A 12,431-nucleotide genomic window follows, 5' to 3' on the forward strand; every position below is an offset into this window, starting at 1 on the left:
CAGACATGGAATAGGCCAGTCTCATCTAGGGTAGGATCTCTTCAGGAGCTTCCTCGTCTCCATGTGTGAGTGTAAGGAGGAAGTATTGATTTTCAGTGGACTGACTTTTAGGCAGGGGACTTCGTCTGTGTTAGGACAGATAATATCAGCATAATAATATATATCTCCATTTTATTTTCAAGTAATTTATAAAAACTACATATTCTGAAACAAATTCCCCTGTCACTTTGGGAATAGCAGAAGTGGGTAGCTTTAATTCTGGTTCATACTGGCAAGTTTTACTGGTTTAGTTGAATAGGCTAATTCAAGGAACAAAATGTTTCTAATATGGGTTAATTTGAATATTTCACTAAAATGTTAGCAAAGTTGTATTGCCTTAAAATTGGGGCTAAGAATATATATGATGCCAGCCCTGAACAGTTATTCAGCTGGTTAATGCCATAGTAAAGCCAAACCATTTCTCTCTGCAGGTCCACTGTCCCACAGGTGTGGTTCGTCTCCTGTCACATTAGTCATCTGTAATTAACAACTATGCTTCTATACAATATCCCACCTGTCTTGAATAAGATAGATGAACCTTTGCAGCTGGCTGTCAGGCCACATAAGAGCCCAAGATGGCTAAATTTGTCTAAATATCTATTCTCTAGATGGGTAAAATTGAGCAATGCCATCCTGAGTTAAGTAGGAAAGAAATAGCTCTTGATAAAGATTAATAACATTTGTGCATTATTAGCCATTTTCCAGTAACTCACATATTTGAGACTTGTAGAAAGACTCTGTATTGTACGTGAAGACCCTGTGATATAATATAGATCCTATACCATATAGGCAAAGAAATAAACTATAGTGGTACCTGGGATCTGATTTCTGGACAGAGACAATCTTGTGTTAGTTTTCTTTAGTCTGGCAGGCTAGAATTTGTAGTGGTTCAACAGATGACTTGCAATCATCTGAGCTGTCTGTGTGCAAAAATAAAATTTTTCAAGAGACTCCATCTGATTTTACTCTGCTGTGTTTAAGAAAGAAACCCTGAGAGAAAGGGCTTATGCTGCCTTAAATTTGAAATATTTGTATCTATCTTCCTGCTAGTTTCTTTTCTAAAAACAAGTGCTGAAAGTAAGTTTAGCAAGGATGGGTGTAACGTTACCTATGTGTATGCCAGATGAAGAGAATATGTCTGTACCAGTGTTTCTACCTGTTTTGGAGAGACTTTTACAGCAGAAACTTACCCAAGGTCAGAAGGAGGATAAGAAGCATTTGCATTGGGGTCCAAGAGAAAACGCTTCTGTGTGAATTCTGAATTACTTCCCATCTCCAAAACAGGGTAGCCCATCTGCCTAGTCCATGTGTCCATGACTTCCTTCACAGGTTTGCCACTTGCCTATGAGTGATGGAAAAAGGTTGCAGTGGAAAAGCAAATTAGGTAAATAATCCTTGATACTGGGAGAAAGAAAAGCAGAAAGGAAAGAGACAAATCAGTAAAAAAAAAATACCCCATTAAATCCCTTTATGTTGCCTGCCATTCAAAAAGAGAATGAGATAGAAACTTGAACACACACACACACACACACACACACACACACACACACACACACACACACACATAGAAAATATGAAGTATATGGGCAGGAGACTAACCAATAATATGGACAAGAAATACTGAGGAACCTTTGAGACTCCTTGCATGCTCTAAGATCTCGCTCCTTTTTTTTTTCTGAGGAAATAACTGAACAGGACATAAAGGACATGAAGAGACTTTTCAAAGACAGAAATCTCCTTGCAGTATGCCCTGTGTTGAGTGTGAAGGAGAAGCTAGTATTAACCACCAGCAATTGCACTAACATAAGATTTATTCATTTCAGTATGAACTTCTCTCCTAGAGACTAGAGCTAGAGAAAGTTGCCACTGCCTCCTGGGGCTGCCATCTGTGAGGAAAGATGTCAGGTCACCATTCCCTTTTTCAGATGAGTTAAGTGACATGGAAATGCAGAGTACCAGAGAGAGCAGCAAGAAGTATTGGACCAAAGAGTAAATGAGAACTTGAAAGGAGACACAAAAGTGCAACTTGGCCTGCGTAAGTGTTCACAGTGATGGAAAGAAAGGAAATATCAGTGGAAGAACCTGGTCATATGTATGCAGGTGGGCTTTTGGGGGTAACAATATGGATGGAAAGAAACAGTCTCAAGGGAGATGATGACAGGGAATGACCCAGCTGGGACCCAGAAGATGGAGTTAGAGGTAGGCACCAAAATCACTTGAGAATGGATACTGTTGAGAGCTTACAAACAGCTGAATCTGGTTAAAGATAAGGGAGAGGATGAAGCACATGTGTATGGGTGATGAGGGCTGTTTTCACCCCTGAAATGAGTTTAAGTTATGCAGGAAATGGTTCAGTAGTAGGCTGTTTGTTAGCAAGGCCTCCATGCTTCTTTCTTATTCCATTCCCACTGTCTTGTGACAAAAAAAAAAGGAAATAATATCTATTCGGTAGAAATAAGATGTTTTGGAATATACCGTAAGGCTGCTTAATGTGTAATTTGTCACTGAGAGAATAGCTAGAGAACATTAAAAGTTTTTGAAACTGAAATCAGTGGGTGAAATATAAAGCATTTATTAGCAAGGGTTGGGGTTGCTGCAGAACATACCTCTTCCAGAGCTTCCCAAAATTGTTGCGTCTTTGCATTCTGGAAATGGTGTTTCTTCAAATATACCTAGAGAGAGGTAGAAGACATAAAAAATGACGGAGTCTGTCTTTGCCTATGAAAAGAATATACATCTTCACCTGCACAGAGAACACAGATCAGTTGTACAGTGTATCTATGTGTGTGTGGTAGTATTTTGAGTAGGAGGTGAAATGGATCAATGTTCATCTAATGAAATTCCTTCGCTTTCCAGTGTATCCTGTAACACTAAAAGTCAGCATTTTCTAGTGTGGCCTGTTAATGTGAAATGAATTTGTACTTGAGAAGTTCTTTGTATTTTGTTTGAATGAACAGCAGCATGTTCTGTTGCAAACTTCTGTCCAATGTAAGAGATTGTTTTGAAGGAGTAAGCTGTTTCAGGAGATTTCACTAACTGTGGACTGGAGAGGAAGTAGGAAAGTCTAGTCACCTCTAAGTTATGATCAAAATGGTTATTACAATGAATGACAGTGTCCATCAAATGTTTGCACCTCCTAAACGTTGCTGCCTTCATGTTACCTGGCAGCTTTGCGAGGGCTTTCTTACCCTGTACCTGGATCTCGGTGATGTTTAGTCAGTAGATGGTGCTGTTTGTTTCACTGCTGGTCACAGCTGCCTATTTTATTGCTCTTGAGGTTCTGAGGAGTAGGGAAGTATTAGTTTCTTGTGGACAAAGTGGCTTCATTTCTTCTCACCTTGTGAAACCATTCTCATTGATTATGTGAAAGGGAAAATACAACTGTTTTATGGCAACCAATAAATCTTCTCACCAGGAGGGAGTGAGGTAAGAACAAATGTGGTAAACCTGTGCTGTAATTCTTCAGACACATTAGATGTTGATTCAGAGGTTAGAGCAGATAACCTTCCTCTTTCCAGGAGATCTGCTTTCTTCCATTTTTAATTTTCCTAATTTTTTAGCATCATGTTTTTTCCTCCATGAGAAAAGACTATGAACTGTGCAATATCTTCTTTTTCTGTTCCTTGTTACCTTGGCTTTCTAGTGCTGGGTGCCCCTGCATCAGGGTTGAGATGAGTTTATGCTTGTAAGAATGTCTTTGCATAGCAGGCTTAAAGGAATCATGGTTGCATGAAGCTGCAGACATACTTTGCAGCTGAATGAGAGGATCCACGCTGACAACAGGATAATAGTGGGCTGGAGGAGGTTTCTCCACTAAAAGCTGTTGTGAATTTGGGTCCTTGCTGGCAGGTGTCAAATCTTAATGCACACCACATTCTTGCTTCTGTGGAAGTGGGGAATTTCTCCCCCTTGATTTTGTCCACTCAATACTGAAATGCACAAAATACTTTTGCTACTAATACCAGGATCTCTGATATTAACTTTTTGAATAATGACTTTGCTACTGTTGCATGAGAATGGACTGTATTTCTGGCACGTTTTGGTGCCACCCTTACCTGACAGCCTTTCTGGAAGAGGTCTGGTGTAATCCAGTCTTGAAGCATTCTGAGGATCGATGCACCCTAAGGACAAAGGGAAAGGGGAGAAAGTCATTCCATGCTTCTCTGACATTGAATTTCCCTTCATCTAAAAGCAGCATGTGAATGAATATTTTAGAAGGCAAAAATAGGAAGCATTAATTTGACTAAAGAAGTTGTTTTCCTAATATCTTTATGGCATGGCACACCTGCTTGCTGGAGCTTAATTCTAAGTGTGAGAGTTGGTCTTTGGCTGTGATTAGATGCCTGTTTCCAAGTTCAGCTGGACCAGTGGAAGGGCTCCTGAGCCCTGATGCTGGGTGTTACAGTCCTACCACTCCACCAGTTTGTGTGAATAAGGTGGCTCTTTTACTTTGAACAGGAGAAGGGTGACAGCAGCTGATGAACTAGCCCTGCCTGATATAGGAAGCAGCTTGGCTGAACATCCAGTAAGTAGGGAACTCCAAAAATGCTGCAAGTCTTGGGCTTTACATGCCATCTCAAGATTCAGAATGAGCTTTGCTGAGAACTGGTGTAAGATATTTGGCCTCTGATGCAGGGTAGAGTTGAGATCAGAGAAGCTAGTTGGGTGTCACAGAAAAAACTCCAGTTAGGACCTTGAAAGAGAAGACAAGAGAAAGTAGAGGAGTCATGTGGAATAAAAAACAGAGGGAACGCAAAATGATGAAAAACAAAAATAATGCAAACTCAATCTAAAACACAAAATACAGTTTCAGGATTAGCATGTTTTCATTTTCTGAACTAAATCAAAGGGCAATTGAGAACCTAATGCTAGGAATGGTTTAAAAATCCAGTCATCCCCTGAAAACAAGAATGTTATCTGAATTTTCAGTAAATCCTATCTCTCCTATTTGTTTCTGAGAGCAATTTGACTGCATGAGTCATGGCAGGGGGACTGTTTGAACAGATACGCCTCAAACTGTTTTCCAGACTTTTGTTGCAGAGTCATGATGGCCAGCAGATGACTCTTTTCTGATTCTGTAATTTATGGTGTTTGCCATGAAATATTTAAAAAAAATATTCAGTGACATTTAGAACAGCTACTCATTAGTAGTAATCATAACACCATGTGTATGCAGTAGAGTACTTCAGTTCTCTAGGGCATAGTATCTTGACTATCAGCCATTTCTTATCTGATACCACCTCTTATAGACCATCCCTTTCCACTTATGTTAAAAGTCAGAGTAGAAATATGTACTTGTCTTTTGCTCTAAATTGCAATTTGTAATTAACCCTTTGCATCTTCTGCTACTGCTTTTCAGTCTCTTCCTTCTACTCTTGTCTCTGTAGTCTGTGATGGAGTGTGTTTGAGGAAAAACTTATACCAGCAAAATCACTGGTTATAGGAACTCCAGGATTTTAATAACTTTCCCTTTTTTCAATTATTTGAGAGGTTCAGGTAAATGACCTTGATTTGAATAGCTGACCTTGTCTGGTGGTATGAAGGGAAGTCTTTTATCAGCACCCACAAAACTTCTCATAGAGAGTTGCAGCAATTACTGAGTATATGACAAGATTTTATGTGGCAGAAGAGTGTGGAACATTTAATCCTAAACCTCTTTAGCTAGGAGGTTCCATAAATGCAGAGATCCAAGAGAAAACATCTAACAGGACTTAAGTGTCTGTTTTCTGAAAAAAAAAAAATCTGAAAAGTTAATCCATATTTGCATTCCAAAGAAAAAAAAAAGATAAAGTCTCATTGTTACTTAAATAGAATCTTTCAAACTAAAAGAGAGAATTAAACTAGAAAAAGAGGTGAGATGCAATTACTTTTTAAGAGCAGATTAAAAAACATATAGACATTAATTGCTCAATGATCAACTCTAGCACAGCTTTCCTAAGTGCATAATGCCCTACTGATCATACAGCAGATGGAGTTTTCTTTACAGAATACTCTGCAATGGCTCCACAGACCCTTAGGCAGTTCATTAGAGTTTTAGGGTTGTATAAATCCCATAATTGCTCTGGTAAAACTAGCAGAGAACATTCCAAATATGCTTTATTTGTTTAGTGATGAATACTATCATGAGGAGATTGTTTTTATAAGAAAAATGCAAGAGCGAAGCCAAAATGAAGCCAAAAAGAAACAAGTTGTCACGCATTTATATAAATACTAACAGTAATTTGAGCTAAATCTATGTGAAGACTTTCTCGTTCAAGCCAAATTATATGCCAAGACAAATTATATCCCAAGCAGACTGTTCCCAAACAATGCACAAGTCCTCAAGTGTTTTCACTTAAAAAAAGGAGTTCATTTAGCAATTATCTAGGCACAAAGAGATGAATAAAAGCTAAGATTTTTTTCCTCCATTGTTTTTTCAAACCATGCAAAAGTATGTCTATTGGTTAGCTCACCACTAAAATACATTTTGGTCCAGAGTATTTTATTTAGCTCTGTATGTTTCTTGACTTTTGTTAGTTTGATTCAGAAGAGTGTTACACAACACAGGTTTTCACATGGTTTATGATTTGGCTGTGAGGCATTTATGATGCAATAAATACTGGTTGTATTGTTGAACAGAGGATTGAAAACAGAGAACTGATGGAAATGAATGGTTCAAATCTAGCTATTAGAAGTAATATCTATGGCTACAGACTCTAACATAGCTACAGCTAAAGTCAATGCAATATGTTATGTTTAGCTGCTCGTGGGAGCTTGGTGGGAAGCAGGAGATAATAATGGATTTTGTGTGTTCAGAGGAAACTAATGATGGCATCAGATAGGAAACACTGACAGAGTCATTCAAGAAGCTGTCAACACAAACATGGTGTATTGGGGTAGGAAGCAACATGGATGGTTGAGGAGAGAATGAGTACAGTTCCAGCTCCTTCTACACCTTGGTGCCAATGCAGTGGTGAGAATGAAGGGACACAGAGGTGTTTCCACCTGCACTTCTTCAGACTTGCCTCTTTATGCACTGAAAAAAATAACTAGAAGAAACCATGTCTTCAGGGCACTTGAGTCAAAGTACTTCTTGGTTTGATACCAGGAAGTCTGAGGGAGACATGCTTTGCTCTCTGCCTAAGGGCAAAATAACTTTGGCTATACGTGATATTGAGAGAGATGATCCAGCTCCAGCCTCCTAGCCTGGATTCTGCTGACCACATCAGAGTGGCGACCCTCAGCATGGCTGCTGGCCTCTCTAATGCTCAGGATCTCAAAGCACTTTTCTACAAGTGCTGAGCTGCTGGCTGCCATCCCACACAGCCAGTAGTACAAGGCCCATGTGCTCAAGGATGTGTCCGCACATCCTCCTCACAACAGTGACTGTCCTGGCATCTTGCTGCTCAGAACAAGGCACTCATCCAGTTAATTCCAACTGACTTCTGAGAGAGCCTTTATAGGCACAGCTCCCCATCACCACTGACAGGGACAACTCCAGGATGAACTAAAATTTGTCAAATATCTAATGGGATGTCCTCTGCTACTTTCCAGGCTACAAATTACTGTACTCCAAGTCAACCCTGAGCTCCACAACTCTCAGTGAAACATTGAGATAACTCATCTCTCAGTTTAGAGCCAATGTCAGTAAGAGGCTGGTATAGCCTATCTTTGCTAAGGCTTCTTGAATGGCTGGAATACTGTGAGGAACATGAGACAAAAAGTTACTTTCCTGCTTTCACTACTTGGTTCCCTGTCTTGCTTCCTCAAAATAGAAGTTATACTGCCCTGAAGATGTGATAGGGAAGTGAGAGAGCAGACACCTGGACATCTGCCCTTGCATTAGATAATGAGGCTTGGCATAACTGGGCTGCATAAACACATGAGGTAAAGGGAAAGGAATGTTGTTACTATCTAGTTCAGGATAATTTTGAAACTGACAACTCTAGTAGCAGGATCTGCTGACTGTGATTTCCCTGTACTTCTGCAGGCTATGAGCAGGATTGCATGGTGCATAGTGGTTGACCAAGGCCCTGACTGAACTGCTCTCCTCTCACAGTTGCTATCAACTGAATCATCACTGATGACAGTCTGGAATATTCCAGAAAAAAGATCTGCACAGACACAGCCCAAGTGGCGTATGAGTTATAACTACAACCTCCCCTGGCTTTTATCTCCTCTCCCAAGCCTCTACCTTCTTTGCATCCAAAGTCACTCTGGAGGATATCCTACCTTATTGTACGATATGGCATCAAACACAGAGGTGATTTCAGCCAGAGATGACACATCAACCACAATTGGGTGGGAAGACAGTAAAGAGTCATCCTTCATTACAGGAAGTACATCTTCAGTTAAAACCTGCTCAGGCTATAACAGAGAAGACGTTAGAATAGAAACAAAGGCAGGACTATATACCTATCTTCACAAAACAAGTAACTTGAACTGCAGCTTCTCTAGGCAGAAGCAGTTGGAAATGGAATGAAATGTCACCTCCCCTGAAGAAGAACTTAAACTCTTACTTTAATCTGAGAGGGGAGGGATATGATTTTCATTAATTAAGATAAATTGCCTTATGCAAATACTGTTTTACTTTGTGTATCATAACACACTACCCCTCCTGCCTTCCAGTAGGCAAAAAAAAGAAGCCTCTATTACCAATTTCAGAAGTGAGACAATATCTGTAAAGCATTATATTTTTTTCCTTTTTCAAAAATGGAGCTGGAGAGGAAGGGATGGAGGGAAGAAACAATCCCCATCCCAAAGTTTCCAACTTTTTTAAAGTGCTTGCTATTTATTCAAAAGGTGAAGTGGTCTGCAGTCAAAATCCCCTTAATTCCTAACAAATATTGACCAAAAAAGACTAAATTTCTATTTAGTTTTCCTATTCTAATACTCACTAAGATGATAAAACCAAAATGGGTCTGGATTTTAAATGAACACAATGTCAAGATACGCGGTGCCTCAGGCTCAGTAATTAATTTTTGTCTTATGTAGTTAGCACAACAGGTCCTCTGCTTCAAGATGTGAAAGGAGTGACTCAGGATTTTGCTCTGAGCCTCACATAACATGGATGAATGGAGATATTTCTGGGCAACAGGGAGGGAGGCGGGGGAAGAACTGACTAGGCACTGACTGCTTCTAAAGTCACTAGGCTCAGAAGCTAGTAGATTTTGGTAACAGGCTTAACCTGTGAAAAACCTATTCTGCTTCCCTCCACTGTCATATGTTGTATATTTCCCAGTAGCCAAAATCTCATTACACCTAGACAGCTGGGGGAAATATGTATGCTATGTGTCATCACATCTGTTTAGGAGGAGAGGACAGAGAGAGCAAGAAACCTCTCTTTGTCCACACACTGTTATTCCTCTGAGTATAATGCATATTTAAGGCCACCTCTTTGTCTGTAACCTCCTTAAAGTGACTGCAGTTGGTTTTGATGGACAGTTAGCACTGTTGGCCATCCGCTATCACGATCTATTTTTGTGCTGTGCAAAATTGAGATTGTCTGAGTTGAAGCATTTGAAATGACACTTAAAATGCTGACAGCACCTGAATGAAGGATCTGGTATTTTCCTTGACAAAAGAAGCTGTGGAGACAGGCCCAGGTTTCCAATCCTCATCAGGTTAGGTAAGGATCCTAAGACAAGTCCCATGAAGGGACACTATAGCCCAACTAAATTAATAAGGGGGAATCTTTAGCTTTCAGCATTAGACCTTTAAACAACTTTGCAAAATTACTAAGGCTCTAAACAGAATCTGCCTACTTTCCATAAGAATAATCAAACACTTGATTGACTTGTTAAAAATAAAAAGTCTTCCCTGCAGACTAAAACTATATAAAGTTTACTTTGACTAGTTTCAAACCATAACGTGGCTAAGGGGAAAAGCTTAAACCAGCTTTTTTTTTTTTATGTTACACTGCACTATGTTAGTTGTTTATAAATATACTGTAAGTCTTCATGATCCTTTTCTAATTTTTATTCTCTTCAAAAATGCTCCCCTCATCCCCACCAACTATTCACAAGACAGAAATAATTACCATTTTCCAATCTGGTTCTGCAACATTTACTCCCAGGTACTCAAAATAACTGGCAAATCCTTCGTTTAACCACAAGTCATCCCACCAGTCCATGGTCACAATGTTTCCAAACCACTACAATTATAAACATTGAAAGTTGTAATGTTAGCTAAATGGTAAATACACATTTCAGTATCTCACATGTCCACAGGGAATATTCATTTGTATGCTTTTCCTCCTGTTGCCAGATGAAAATTGTCATAATTCTGGGGTTTAAATAGGAATTCAGGGTTTGCCTTGTTTTGAAATGTTTTTATTATAAAATTACATATTACTAGGGAAATTGATTATGATTCATGTGCCACTGAAAATATTTTTAGTTTCTTCCTCTTGATTTGATAATTTGTGCTTGTAAGGATATGTTTTCAGTCAGCCTCCACAGTGTATCATTGTCCCTATTTGCTTGCCCAAGAGAGACATCTGCACATGCAAATTAGTTCCTTTAACGTATTTCTGACAGATTTTCATAAGCTGGCTCACAGTCTGGACATGAGCATCTAACTTCCTGAGAAAAAGTCAAAGGCAGTAGTTATGACACTTTGAAGCTCTAACAGGGAACTGTTTTAACTTGACATTTTGCAATCAAATTGTGGAGCACATGTAGAAGATCCCAAGATAATGACAGTATTTTCAAGATTAAAATGTTATGACTACACATTTGAAATATTGTAAACGTCAATCATGTCCTAAAATGTACCTGATGAACAAGCTCGTGGGTTACCACAGAAGCTACTCGCTGTTTGTTGGAAGTGGCTGACTCGTTGGGATCATACAGCAGGTTTGTTTCTCTGTATGTGATCAGCCCCCAGTTCTCCATAGCACCTGTCCCGAAATCTGGAATAGCTATTTTATCTACATTGAAAGAAAAAGAACATGATTATCACTGTACCCTTTAAGCCACTTAATTCATACTCTTTCTGTATATTCACAGATTGTTTTGCTTCCCATTTGTAGTTCTGGCTTACGGCTGTGGACAGCAGTCTATAACCTTTGTTTAGCAATCAGGGAACTGGCTCACAGCAGCTGATAGCAAGCACTCTGGCTGAGCTGAGATTAATAGAGCTAACTGAGGATTTGTCCTGTGAGGTGATGCTATGCCACCTCCTGGGAACGTGTGTATCATGCATTACTTAATTTTGACTCCAGAAATTAATAGTATTGTCTGGGGATGTGCTGTAGGCAGTAAACCTCCTGAAACTATCTGTAGCATAATGAGGCATGTCATTGTTGCCACGCTGTTATATTTAAAATATTTATTGACATGTTAACTGAAGTAAATCCCCCATGCAGTGAACATCTGCTTCTACTCCTGGCAATTTGGGTGGGGGCACTCATTTATGGTCAGTAATCAATAGAAGTTTAAATGAGAATTGTGGACTCAATTGGACTGGCATTTTTTTCTGCAAATAATGACCACAGCCTTTCTGTGTGGGTTACTGAAAAAGTACAGATGAATTTAAAACTGAATAGAACAAACAACCCTTACTCCACCCTAACAGAAGACAAGAATTACTTAATTTAAACAACTTGATTACAGAATGAAGCTGATAGTCCAGCAAGGGCTTCACTGACAGTCAAAATGGGGATCACATGGATAACAGCAATGCCAGAAGCCATAAATCAGTATTTAAATAAACCATTATGCAGAAACATATTTGATTCATCAACTTTGATCTCATTGACTCCTAATGTCAAGCGAATAACAGAGTAAGTCAAGACTTTTGATCCAACAAATAAATAGACATGATGAGAAAAAATGTATAAAATCTAGAAGACCATCTACCCTCTGATACTGCTGGCCTGGGGTTACTAGCCCACTCTGTAGTGTGGACAGGCCCTTATCCATACATTGATGTGGCAAAGTCATCAGGATTTTATGGAAATGAAGGTTTAAATATGAAACACAGGTGAGATACAGACCCAATTATTACTGGGAACCAGTATGTGAGAGAGCAACATATTGTACTGGTTTCTTTAATGCAATTGTTGTTGAAATGCAAACAGATATTCGCAGTAAACTCAGATGATCTTTTGAATGAAGGAGGTAAAAATCTGTTGTCAAAGTATTACAAGTTAGTCTGATAGGTACATGTATGAGTAGCCAATAAAAGGTTTGCATAGCATTGTTAATCATCTTCAAAGTTTTGGTGAGGTTTTTTTTTTCCCCATTACACTGCCTTAACTTGTTTGTAGTTAATATTTTCCCATTGTTTTAAGTTCATGAACCTAACTGAATTACCTTTTTGGAGGTCTTGGGAAGGAGCATTTCTAAAACTCTCATTATATTTCCAGCTTCATTAATTGAAACTGCACAAACCAGGTCCAGAGTCCAGAT

General features: G+C 39.1%; 1 protein-coding gene across 1 annotated transcript in view; it reads right to left on the bottom strand.

Annotated features, from left to right (window-relative positions):
- The window catches only part of ENPEP (glutamyl aminopeptidase), a 40,420-nt gene that overhangs the window by 10,959 nt on the left and 17,030 nt on the right, over positions 1 to 12,431 (bottom strand). Inside the window, exons 5-10 of the mRNA XM_061993187.1 lie at positions 10,794 to 10,948; positions 10,058 to 10,171; positions 8,251 to 8,385; positions 4,095 to 4,160; positions 2,646 to 2,711; positions 1,230 to 1,381 (exon numbers count right to left, since the gene is read on the bottom strand). Coding sequence (XP_061849171.1) covers positions 1,230 to 1,381; positions 2,646 to 2,711; positions 4,095 to 4,160; positions 8,251 to 8,385; positions 10,058 to 10,171; positions 10,794 to 10,948 — 688 coding nt within the window. The remainder of the gene's footprint in view (positions 1 to 1,229; positions 1,382 to 2,645; positions 2,712 to 4,094; positions 4,161 to 8,250; positions 8,386 to 10,057; positions 10,172 to 10,793; positions 10,949 to 12,431) is intronic.

The sequence above is a fragment of the Colius striatus genome, chromosome 3, assembly GCF_028858725.1.
Source record: "Colius striatus isolate bColStr4 chromosome 3, bColStr4.1.hap1, whole genome shotgun sequence".
Classification (NCBI taxonomy): domain Eukaryota; kingdom Metazoa; phylum Chordata; class Aves; order Coliiformes; family Coliidae; genus Colius; species Colius striatus.